At 35.2% G+C, this 12796-nt stretch overlaps 2 protein-coding genes across 2 annotated transcripts; both read right to left on the bottom strand.

Moving 5' to 3' along the window:
- Positions 1–132: 132 nt before the first annotated feature.
- LOC127158630 (cytosolic phospholipase A2 beta-like) lies at positions 133–2081 on the bottom strand. Its single transcript, XM_051101687.1, has 3 exons — positions 1755–2081; positions 1428–1500; positions 133–300 (listed from the first exon to the last, which is right to left on the bottom strand). Exons 1-3 carry the CDS (start codon positions 1761–1763, stop codon positions 152–154), a joined length of 231 nt encoding a protein of 76 aa, XP_050957644.1. The 5' UTR covers positions 1764–2081; the 3' UTR covers positions 133–151.
- A 2192-nt stretch (positions 2082–4273) lies between these two features.
- LOC127158631 (cytosolic phospholipase A2 zeta-like) lies at positions 4274–12322 on the bottom strand. The gene is made up of 19 exons (XM_051101688.1): positions 12259–12322; positions 11957–12093; positions 11200–11331; positions 10987–11027; positions 10778–10820; positions 9996–10050; positions 8544–8689; positions 8315–8428; positions 8183–8217; positions 7908–8046; positions 7677–7813; positions 7326–7548; positions 7104–7221; positions 6880–7017; positions 6673–6780; positions 6187–6366; positions 5928–6097; positions 5669–5855; positions 4274–5515 (listed from the first exon to the last, which is right to left on the bottom strand). The coding sequence occupies exons 1-19, from the start codon at positions 12320–12322 to the stop codon at positions 5277–5279; spliced, it is 2406 nt and encodes an 801-aa protein (XP_050957645.1). The 3' UTR covers positions 4274–5276.
- Positions 12323–12796: the final 474 nt, after the last annotated feature.

Genomic DNA, 12796 nt, shown 5'->3' with positions numbered 1-12796 from the left:
ATGAGTGAGAGTGTAGTGGAATATTTTTCTAATGAGGGATCTAATGATGTAACTTGACATATTGTAATTAGTCAGGTGCAGATAGATAGGTTAAAAAATAAAAATAGGTTAGCCTAAGAAAATATTCTAATCAGACAATCAAAGCAGTAATTCAGTGGTTTACCTTGATGTTGCTGTGCGCCCTGAAGGTAAACGTTTCATTCCATACAGGGTTATTGTTATTTGAGATAGTCTTGGTGCGATTTGTACGGGCGGATGCCGTGGGTAAGTTCAGGATGACATAGCAGTCAGATGCAGACCCTACAGAGAAAAGTTAGTGAGCTGCCTGAGAGAATTAAACATTGATCTATTTGTATGCATATACAGTTGAAGTCAAAAGTTTACATACACCTTGCAGAATCTGCAAAATGATAATACAATAATACAAAATGCATGTTATTTTTTATTTAGTACTGACCTGACTACGATATTTCACATAAAAGACTTTTACATATAGTCCACAAGAGAAAATTCAATAATTGAAGTTATAAAAATTACCCGGTTCAAAAGTTTACAGGATGTGTACATTTTTCTTATTTTGCCTAAAAATCATATTTTTTCATTTAGTACTGCCCTTCAGAATCTACAGAAGATACTTACATGTTCCCCAGAAGACAAAATGAGTTGAATTTACCCTGATCTTCAAATTAAAAAATGCATTATTTTTCCTTCTGGAGCATCAGTGGGCGTTTTGTAATAACTGCATAACTAAGTCCCTCAGTTGGCCGCATTGTGAAAAGATGCATCTCAAAATCATACAGTCATTCTTGAAAAGAGTTCAAATATACAAAAATGCTGAAAAACAAAATAATTTATGGGGCCTGAAGGATTTTTTCTGAAGAACAGCAGGCAGTTTAACTGTTCAGGACAAACAGGAACTCAAAAACAACTATCACTAAACAATAAACAGCTGTGGATTATTCAGGTAAAAACATAGTATTAAGAATAAAGTGTATGTAAACTTTTGAACAGGGTCATTTTTATAAATTCAACTATGATTGTGAAATCATGTGAAATATGTTATTCAGGTAAGTACTAAAATAAAAAATAACATGCATTTTGTATGATCCTCCTTATTTTGGTAAAATAATTAACTGTATACACATAAAGAGAGGTTACTATTGCATAATAAAAGTATAGTGCCTTGAAATACCTTTAAACATCTGCTAGGTAGGCAAAGGATTATACTTATATCTATACTGACATAGACTTGGAGATTAGAAAACTTTACATGGTGCATTACAAGCATATATAACTAACAGAGCAAGATCAAACAACAACCCAGGGTTTACACATGTCTGCTTTAAGCTTTACACTTCTGCTAAGAAGAAAATTCAAATGTCTAAATTAATATATTTGGCTGCTGTTAAGAGGATAAATTGTCTCACAGTAGTCATAGTTCTGATGAAGCTTGGCATATAAAACTTTGACTGACAGATTCCAGTATGACTTGACTTCTTTCTGTTGAAAGCAAACAAACAGAAACAGAAAATAAGGTGGTTAAGAAATAATGATTTTGTAATTGCTTGATTTCAAAAGTGTATGTACCACACATGATCTATGATCACAAGATATACACTGTTTACTGACAGAGACGGTTAAAACAAAGTCAAACATTACAGCTATAGAACTATACGGTTTGTTACAATTAGTGTCTTTACAAAAATTTTTATTACACTCATTTAAAGAAATCCAAAGAGTAAATACTAGCTTACCTTGAGCATTGTTGAATGTTTGTGCAGAGATCTAGATCCAGCTACCTGTGAAACACAAATGAGAAGTATGAGAGGCCCTTTAAGACATATATCAATCTTTATTCACACACACTCTCATACACTGCTATAACGTCTCTCACACACTAGCAAAGCTTTTACACACACCATCAAACTCTCTTTCACAAACTACCAAACTCATTCTCACACGCGCTATCAAACTCTCTCTCGCACTTTATCAAACTCATTCACACACGCGCTATCAAACTCTCTCTCGCAAACTACCAATCTCATTCTCGCAGGCGCTATCAAACTCATTCACACACGCGCTATCAAACTCTCTCTCGCACTTTATCAAACTCATTCACACACGCGCTATCAAACTCTCTCTCGCAAACTACCAATCTCATTCTCGCACGCGCTATCAAACTCATTCACACGCGCTATCAAACTCTCTCTCGCACTTTATCAAACTCATTCACACACGCGCTATCAAACTCATTCACACATGCGTTTTTAAACTCTCTTGCACATTTTGATCGTTTGTTTTTCAATTTGAAATGAAATAAGAAACAAGAAAATGGCTTATTTTTTCATTGTTCAGAAGAACGAAAAAAACGAGATTTCGGCTAGATTTTTTCTTTTCTTTTTTTTTGGTTCATGGGTAGAAAATGGATAATGGACAAAATTTGTTTTCCACACAAGTGGGCGATCCCAGTGACGCCATCAGCTGTTCCTCTGTTCCATCAACAAAATAACAATCCTAGAAATTGTCTAAAAAATTACAATTCTGTGTGGTTTTTTTATCCAACAGTGTATCTTTCAAAAACTTGGAGGGTTGTCCTTTCTTTTGAGATGTAACTTTCTTCCAGGAAAGTTACCTGTTAAATGATCTAAATTTCTTTTCTCCGCATAAAATGCTTTCATGGAACAATTGTCTCATCACTTCTAGGAATAAATCATTATTTTTGCATAGGTGGTTTGAAAGGAATATTTATTTTGTTGTGGATATGTTCTAAGAGATTGGAAACATTTTGTCTTATGAAGACTTTATGCATGTATTACAATTTCCCCATCCCCTTTAAAGAATTTAAACAAGTGGTTAAAGCTATTCTAAATGGGTTGATACAACTAATAAATAATCATCTCTCTTATGGAAGCAATGAAAGAATATTTCCAGAATTAAAAATTAATGGTATTGCAATATTTTCTTCCCCTTGTAAAAAATTTCTGATATTAATTGGAAAACGACCTGGTCAAATCCTTATAAATTTTGTATTTTGAATAAAATTAAAGAGGTGCATTTCAGAATACTTCACAAAATGTACCCATGTAAATTAGCTCTTTCTAAATTCATGGACATTGACAATACTTGTAGTTTCTGTAATGCACGTGAGGAGGATTTGTGTCATTTGTTTTATAATTGTGATTTGTCTCTTAGATTTTCGTGTGATGTTAGTGCCTTTCTATTTCTGCAAAGAAATGTCAACTATATGCTTTCTTTAAAAGATGTTATTTGTACTTATTCACACAAAAGTAAAATGATTGAGTATGTTGTTAACTTTGACATTTTACAAGGTAAATATTATATTCATAAACTGAAATTTGCAAAATGCACCAAAGTGTAATTTATTTTTATCAGAAATGGAGATTTTGAAAAAGTCTCTAATGCAAATTAATAACAAAAAGAATGTCATATTGTTAGATTTCACAGAGAAATTCTTTTCTGATATAGCTCCCCCGCTATTGTTTAGTTGTTTCTATGTTTTTTGTTTTATTTTATGTTTATTTATTTATTTATTTATTTATTTGTTTATTATTATTATTATTATATTTTTTTTAATCTATTTGTTTCTCTCCCTTTAGGTGAACAGTTTTAAAGAATTTGATGTTTCCCCATTAAAAGAGATAGGAGTTGCACTTGCCTGCCCAAGAGGCCTTTCAAAGATGGCCACCGAGTGAAATGACTTGCCTTAAAGGGACTTTGCTAACACGCATTACTTGCACACAAATACACACACAGAGAAAGAGAGAGAGAGAGAGCCCTTCGCACACATATAAACTTCTTGTTAACGCTTCCACAATAAAATAGCCTTGATACTAGATCGCTGCATCATATTCCTGAGCAACGAGGTAGAGAGACACGCAGACGAAGCATACAGATAACTTACACACAACTCTATCTATCGATACTTAATTGAAATAATTCATTCAAATAAATGTGATCTTACCACACTATTTCATCTCTGTGTCTGATTTGAAGCAGGCAGAATTGCTAGAACTGACGTGCCATAACTAACTCTCCTTTATTTAACTGTCCTAGTTTTAACTAGTATATAACTTGGCAAATGACCATGGAATAAGCAAGATAATCAACGGCTTGCCGTGGATTAAAGTATTATAAATGTACTTCGCTTCACGTCGGGTGGTTCTTTGCCCCTGCGTTGTACATTTAAAATCCTTTAATGCATGACAAACTGTTGATTATCCCTTACTTATAGAGCCAGTAACAGCCTACAAAGTTACAACAACCAACTGATAAAGTTTATTGGACACTTTGAATTAATTACTGAAGAAGAAAAGTGCGTTGAAAGGACAGAAATGGTTGTGACAAGTTAAATGAACTAAAACTAAGATGCTGTATTAATTAAATAGTTACTGTCCACTTTTAAAAATAAATAATGTGAAGCTAATATTGATTAGCGTATCATCCCAAACTATTTTTCCTTTAATAATATAATTGACAAAAACATTGTCATATATTAAATATACTAAGGTAGAAAAATATATTACTCCAAACTCCAAATATACATACTTTAAACTTTTAAACAGTAGTGTACATATTTAACATCTGTTTAACTCCAAATATTAAATCTCCAGTTAAATATCTGCTCAACACATTGTGGTGACCAATTAGTTTCAAGCTCCAAAAATGACAAAAGAGCACCAGAAGTTGATGTATGTGTAAGAAAAAGAACCAAATGTGCCGTTATTTATTGAAAAAATGTTCTGTCACACCTGTCAAAAATTATTTATCTTTGTGTTTATTCAAATAAGGTGCATCAAGATTGCAATGATGCCATGGTGAAAGGTTGTGCTTTCTTGTGTCTCATAACTGTCTACAGTGATCCAAATCAGAAAATACACGTTGAAATTACACAAATGAGACCTGAGAGTTATTGCAGAGGTGAGTGATTTTGGTGAATACTTTTATAAACTGAAATGTTGGGCTGTCCTTGAGACAAGGTGTCTTTTATGACTTCAGAACACTTGGAAAATGGCAAGTGTTGCATCATTTGGACTACTTTTTATGATGCTGTATGTCATTTTTTGAGCTTCAGACTTCCTAGTCACCCTTTTATTAAGAATAGATTATTGCATTAACACTCTCTATCTACAGAAAAAAGGAAATCACAGTTTTGGAACATTATGAGTGTGATGAATGATGACATTTTTGGGTGAACTATGCCTTTAATGAATCCTGCTGTCAGCTTTAAACCTTTAACTTTCCGTCTCAACATTAAATCAGAATTTTGACTCGTTTGTAGCAGGAATTCTCTCCATATTTCTCTTCAGCGCTTTGTTCAGCGTGTTTAAAATGACGTCTTTGTTGTTGAGAATGTTGTAGGTGGTGAGGTCAGCCAGCTTCTGGAAATCCTCAGGTGTGTAAGCAAACTTGTGAGTGGCGAATGGACAGAACACACGAGTGAAGTCAATATCAAAATCTCCTTCCTTGATCTCCTCCTTACCCTCTCTCTTCACTCCTACCACACAAACAGACACAATTGCTTTTAGTTGATAGAAATACATAAAGCATGTATCTTAAAGCATAAGTTAAATTATTATAAGAATTTTCATTTTAGGTGAACTATCCCTTTAATAACACCAACTCACAGGTTACAGCTGGTGGTACTCACCAGGAGACTTGAACTGCTTGAATGAGATATTGACCAAGGGAAAGTGAATCACAATGGGAGCTTCTGGATTCTCTTTATCTTCAAACACATAAACTTCCCTAATCGGCTCAGACTCCAACTTTTTGTAATCGATCTTCGGAAATGGTATCTTGCGAGCAGTGCAGTATTCCTGAGTTTGCTTAATGACCTATAGACACACACAGAATTACATTTCATCCCATTCTCCTCATAATCTGCCGTATCTTTGTAGTCTCCTCACCTTGAAGAGATCCGGTTCCCAAGTGTAGTTCAAAGACAAAATGACGTCCGCACATCTGTTAGAACGTAACACAGGAGGAAATCCTGAACCGAGGACAAATGCAGTGTCAACTAGGCCAAGTGTGGCGTCTGCTGGTGTCAGGGAGTTTGGGAAGGCGTCTGGATGTGTGTCTGCAGAATGTACACTTTATAATTAAGCCGAATCGAAAGGGAAATAGTGCTAATTAGGCTAAACTTAAAAGCATAAATGATGTTCAGACCTTTACATGTGGTGAAGTCACAGTTCTCACTGTAGTTCCTGTGCAAGTGGAAGCCTCTAAGGAAGTTGAACACTTGGCTGATAATGGGGCGACTGGTCAGAAAGCTGCTCAGCTTTTTTGCCCAATAAGTCATAGGGCTGATCCGAAGTGTGTCTGATGTTGATGGGTTGTCATCTGTCTCTGCAGATAAGGAAGGATGATATTTTTTCATAGTTTGCATATAGATAAAACAAATGTGGACATAAAACAGAATATTTGCTGTCACAAAACTGTAATCGCAGCTGATAATGTATTTAGTCTGCTACATTACTACATTATCTGCAAGAAATGTAGAAAGAACACAAGTGCATATTCAATACAGTTTAACACACGTCTTTTTTATACAAGGGTACTTGTGATCAATTTAAAAGGCAACCAGACTTTTGATAAGCTACATGGGTAATATTTGCTCAGATACTCTTACTCATTGTCATGACTTTCTCTTACCTGTTTGGTTCACTTCTTCCCCAATCTTGCTGGCCCAGGATGGGATCACTCCTGTGACCACAGTCCAAAGCTGAGTCAAACTTACAGAGAAAATACTGCTCCACATTCCTGCAACACATTTTGACTAACATTTTGAATACAACCACCAATCATTATCTTTAACTCGAAATTCATTCATTAACCTTTGGAGTATTTAATTATATTTACCCAACAGAGAGTATATTCCAGATTCAGGGAGTTTCTTGATCATGTGACCAAGGTAAAATTCACTCCCAAAGTTCTGTGCAGGTATTAAGGCACCATATTTGATAAATCCAACCTCATATGGCGTGAACTCACACCATTCTAAAGTAGAAGAGAACAAAAACATACATGGAAAACATATCTACAGAAAGCACTTATTAACCATATTAGTTAAAGTCAGTACCTACCAGTCTCTATGGTACATCCTGTTTTGCCATTCTTCATGTTGAGAGCTGTGTAGATGGGTAGAGGGTTCTGGCCCTTTGATAGTGCCATCTGCTGGTCAGATAGTGTACCCATCTTTTTCTGAGGAGGGAAAGAATTTTTGACATTTCTGATGGAGAAACTTATTTGAATTTATTTATGCTTAAAATGTACTTTATTTCTGTGACATCAAGGGTATTCACTACCTTTCCTTGGATGAGGTACTCAATAGCCAGGCCCCACATGTCAATGAGAGACACAAGGTGTCCTTCTTTCTCTCTCTCTTCCATCTTCGCTTTGTAGTGCCGTAGCTGCTCCAGAGAAAATATACTGAACAAACTTTTAGAGACCTCCTTCTTTACAGACTCCATAACCCCATTTATGTCATTGTTTGACCAGTTAGCATCACCATAAAGAGAAGCCGTAGTCCTGTGAGACAATGAATGAAAGCGGATGTTTAACCACATGATATCTAATGTCAAATGTGGGTTTTGAAATACAGCCTGATAAAGCATTGAGTGAGAGTTGTACAGGCCTGTATTGCTCTTTATACTCACCAGGTGGAGCCAGAAGCCCCTGTGATGTAGCTGACTGCATCAAGAAGCTGGAGTTTCTGCAGAGCACTTAGGCCTCCGAATGTGCCAATCATCGCCCTGGTCCCGCCCCCAGAGCACACCACAGCCACCAATGGGACCTGACCAGGAGTAAAATTACGTGTCAGGTCACTCTGCCAGGAAGTGTGCATCTGTTGAATGTGTGTGTACTTAAGTTTGTGTTTGTTTTCTTGCCTTGCTGGGCTCAGGTGCAGAGCTGAGATTCAAAGCTTTCTGAAGAGCTTGTGACACCACTTTTTGTCTCTTGGCCAGAAAGTTCTTTTCTTCCATTGGAATATCAAAACCCAGACGCACATCCAACTTTTCATCAGAGCTTCAGAAAACACAAACACTCACACACATACACAATTAAAATCATTCCGGTCTGGCTGATGGATCACATGCCAAGTAGTTCATTTAAAATGTTCTTGGACTAATTACAGTAGAGATAAGCCATTTAAATTGTTTACCGGCCGTCTGTGCTTAGTTGCAGATCCACTTCACCCTGAAATAGTGTATTATTCCAGTTAGTTAATAGCTTTTCTTTTTATTTTGAAACAAATATATGTATACCATTCAAATTTGATTTAACCAGTACCCACCTGTCCAACAGGCATGGAGAGTTTAATCTGTTGTTTGGCTGGTAATGGTTTTATAGGGACCGATGACAGAATGTCTGCAGTATTTGGGTTTGTCCCGTCCACTTCTGTCACAGCCTGAACAGACAACAAACAGGCAAACAAATACACAAGCATTACACACTCACTGTTAGTGATATGCATGCTTGATCAATTGTTTGGTAAGAAATCATCAGTTTAATCAATGTCGTACTTTTGGTGGTATGAGACTAAACTCGGTCTCCATGTCCCGATTAATGTAGTAGCGAAAAGTCTGAGTGCAGCTGGGGTTTTTCTCAGACCATGGGATCAAACAGTCTTCCTTATATGCGCCTCGCAGTTTTAACATCATGTCCTTCTCTGCTGAGGTAAACACACACAAACATATCACATCATTTTTGCATGGTTCTTAAAGGAGAAGTCCACTTCCAAAACATAGATTCACATAAAATGTACTCACCCCATTGTCATCCAAGATGTTCATGTCTTTCTTTCCTCAGTCGTAAAGAAATTACATTTTTTTGAGGAAAACATTTCAGCATTTTTCTCCATATAATGGACTGAAATGGTGCCCCGATTTTGAACTTCCAAAATGCAGTTTAAAAGCGGCTTCAAACAATCCCAAATGCAGTTGTAAATGATCCCAACCGAGAAAGAAGGGTCTTATCTAGGATAACGATCGGTTATTTTCATAAAAATAATATAATTTATATACTTTTTAAAGCCAAACGCTCGTCTTGTCTTACTCTGCCTAAACTGTTTTTGTTCCGGTTCATGACAGTTAGGGTATGTTGAAAAACTCCAATCTCATGTTCTCCCTCATCTTCAAAATCGTCCTATATTGCTGTTTTGCCTTTTTTTTGTTAAGAGTGTTTGATCTTCTTTGCATGTTTACTTTGCAAAGACTGGGTCGGTACTTCTGCAGCAATGTAGGATGATTTTGAAATGATTTTTGAAGTTGAGGAAGAAAATACAATTGGAGTTTTTTGACATACCCTGTCTTGAGCCAGAATACACAGAGTTCAACGAGAGCAAGGCAAGACGAGCGTTTGAGAATAAAATTTATTTAAATTGTTTTTTTTTTTTTTTTAATGAAAATAACCAATCGTTATGCTAGATAAGACCCTTCTTCCTCGGCTGGGATCATTTACAACCGCATTTGGATCACTTGAAGCCGCATTTAAACGGCATATCAGTTCATTATATTAAGAAAAATGCTGAAATGTTTTCCTCAAAAAACATAATTTCTTTACGACTGAAGAAAGAAAGACATGAACATCTTGGATGACAATGGGGTGAGTACATTATATGTGAATCTTTGTTTTGGAAGTGGACTTCTCCTTTAATGAAGCACCTTTAAAAATGTACAAGGTCATACTTACATAAAATCTAAAACATTCTTATTTTTATTTTAGAATATTTACAGTTTATACATATAAATTATAACTGTATATAATTATTAATAATACCTATGGAACAGAATAAGAATTATCACTAAAAATACTATTTTTACAAATACAATTTGCTCAAACTTTCAGTGGTTATTATGAAGCCTTATATATATTGCAATATTTGATCAAGGTTATTTAAAAGTAGAGAATAACAGATAACGTTAGAATTAAAAATAAGTCTAAACCCAGAAATTATCCAGTGTTCTTCTATTTACCTTTAGTCTTTAGACGTTTTTCCACCTTCACATCCAGTGCACAGAATGGACCTGCCTAAAATTGAGTGAAATTGAGAGAGCTTTTAATGTTTTACATAGATCAACTAAGATTTCCAAAGCAGATAGTTTTGTTTTGTGGAAACCTGAACTTGTTCCTTATGCGCTACTAGTGTGTACAGTACAGGGTAGTTTCCTCCGATGAGGCAAGGGATGCAGTGTGAGAAAAAATTCATAGTACAAAAATAAAACAACGCCAGTATTACAAAATATAACATTAAAAAGCGTATGAATCACTCATTTTTCTAAAGAAACATTGCCCAGCAGCGACACTAGCAGGGAACTTTACAGCAGGAGTCAGGTCTCTCTTGAGAGAAAAGTCATTTTTTTTATTTTTAAAAAAGTTATTTTTTTTTAATAAATATAAAATGCTTAAAAACACTAACTTGATGAGATTCATACTTGGCTTTAATAAATAGAATATTGATTATATTATTAATGTAGTGTAGTGTAATGTAATATAGTGTAAGTAATGTTTATTTAATCAAGAAAATGCGACAGGGACATGAATGTACATTTGATTTAAGAAGAAAAAAAGAGAAGAAAAAAAAGAAAAGGACTTTGCCTCCTCAATTCAGGTTTTTACTGAATACAATATGTACATCTCTTAATTATTTGAATATGTGTAAGTGGGTTTAGCTGTATCTGAGGTTATACTGAAATATGATATTAAATGAATCATGATAATTTCTATCCTGTCCTTTTTAATGTATCAAAACTCTTACCATCAGCACTCCATTAGAGAAATATGGTTCAGGCTTGTCGGAGCTTGAAAAAGAAAAGGAACAAACAAAATGGCAGTTTACTTCAGACTGATGTATGATCAGACTGTGATTTTTTTCACCAGGAGGAAGAGGACAATCACTAACAAATGTGCACTAGGTGGTTAATAACACCATTATTATTGTTTTTGATCGTTAACATTCACGCTCACCTCACAGTCATCTCAAACTCTACCCACAGCTCACTCTTTTTCTAGGAGAAAAATACAACAAAGTCAGATAAATAGGACTGAACCCAAGCAACATTTGTTATGTTTCACTGTCATACGCTGATTTAAAATAATGGATGCCAAAGTCTTCCACTTCAAAGACTATGCGAAAATAAAAATAAATAAATATATAAATAAAATGATATTTTAATCTACCTGATCATCTGTAATGAAGCATTTTGTTTGCTTTTGTCCAGGTGTGAGGTTATTGATGTCAAATAGGATGCTGGAGCAGTAGTCATCGTTTGTTAACGTGTCAGCATCAAATATGTGGAATTCCAGAATGTTCTGAGGAGACAAGAACAAACTGGTGAGTTTATTTTAGTTCAAAAGCTTTTTCTCACTCTTGCTTTGCACTAAAAGACTTATATATAAGGTCAATATTCTGCTTTGCAAACCTATCATATCACATGTAGCACAACTAAGTACTTTTAAGTTCATATAGTATTAATTTAGAATAGAATAACAATAAATAAAATCATTATTGGACTAGAATTCTGGCCTATAATATGCATGGCAGCAGTTCTGGCCTATAAAAAACAGGCCGTCAGTTTGTGCTGCATTATTTCTTATTTCTCAGGGCAGTAGAACAATTTTTGGCCATTGGAGAATATTTTGGGGATTAAATTGCAATGATGTTTATCCATTTATTATTAGAGCTAGTTTAAGGGATTATTATAATTATTTGTATAGAATTACGTTACTATTATACCAGCATACGACTGTTAGTGACGTCACCAGCATGTCATTCATCACTTGCTATTCATTAAATATGTGGGTGGAGAATCACTTCTTGCTGGCAGCTGAAATTAGAAGGGCAAGGCTCAGTTGCATAAAATGTTTTACTTAGCACATTCGTTTCCACTAATAAGTTTTCTTGCAAGTGTCCATGCAAGTGTCCAAAATTGCTCACCTTGACACCGCTGTGCACTCTGAAATTAAACGTTTCATTCCATTTTGGTGCATCACTGTTTGTCACAGTCTTGGTGCGATGACTGCAGGCACAGGCTGTGGGTAACTTTACGACGACGTAACAGTCACATTGAGACACTGGAGGGAGAAAGCAAAGCCTGAGCGCACTGCACTTGCTGGGTGGAGTAAATAGTGTGCAGTAAATCAAAGTCAGCAAAGGCGCACAAACATAATGCAAACAGAAGGTATTTTTAACAATATTTCACCACAAGTCACAATGTTTTTGAGGGCTGATGGACTCACAAAGGTCATACGACCGATTGAATTTTCCCCGTAGCACTGTGACACTGAGGTTCCAGTACGGCATGAACTCTTGCTGTGAAACACACATGAAAGTTAATTGGTTTAAAAAAATGTAGCAGTACTTTCATCTAAACTTGTAACAGCAACACTTATGTACACAGAAAAATAAAATTAGCTGTAGAAACTGTTTTTACGTAACCCCCTAACTGTCACCATCCCGTATACGAGATGTCTACGCTTACTTCACCATATTACAAATAAATTCTAATCTAATGATGACAACAATGTTGGAAAGCTCTAAGACTCCTAAATAGATATTGTACCACTGTTTTGTGTTACAAATTATGTAGGAAAATAGATTAATTTATGACAAGAGTGCACCTTAAAAATCTACATCATAACAGGAGTTCTGACCTTTGTCATAAAAAGACTTTCTTTGTTGCCTTTTTCCCTAGCGTGCTTTAGATATTATAAGGAATTATATATCAGTTTAAAACTTAAAATCTCAAAATTTACCTTGAAAACCAATTTAAAATCA

This window comes from Labeo rohita, unplaced genomic scaffold (genome assembly GCF_022985175.1).
Source record: "Labeo rohita strain BAU-BD-2019 unplaced genomic scaffold, IGBB_LRoh.1.0 scaffold_1615, whole genome shotgun sequence".
In the NCBI taxonomy this organism is placed as follows: domain Eukaryota; kingdom Metazoa; phylum Chordata; class Actinopteri; order Cypriniformes; family Cyprinidae; genus Labeo; species Labeo rohita.
The sequence above is the reverse complement of the archived record's forward strand: the minus strand, read 5'-3'. Positions and strand labels throughout refer to the sequence as shown.

Bases quoted from the DNA above. Each gene is read 5' to 3' on its own strand.
- LOC127158630 (XM_051101687.1), bottom strand. The intron at 301-1,427 runs GTGAGACAATTT...TTTTCTCTGTAG, and splicing joins TCATCAGAACTATGACTACT to GGTCTGCATCTGACTGCTAT.
- LOC127158631 (XM_051101688.1), bottom strand. From the start codon at position 12,322: ATGCCGTACTGGAACCTCAGTGTCACAGTGCTACGGGGAAAATTCAAT. The intron at 8,690-9,995 runs GTAAATAGAAGA...TTACCTCAGCAG, and splicing joins AAAACGTCTAAAGACTAAAG to AGAAGGACATGATGTTAAAA. The intron at 7,549-7,676 runs GTGAGTATAAAG...ATTGTCTCACAG, and splicing joins GGGGCTTCTGGCTCCACCTG to GACTACGGCTTCTCTTTATG.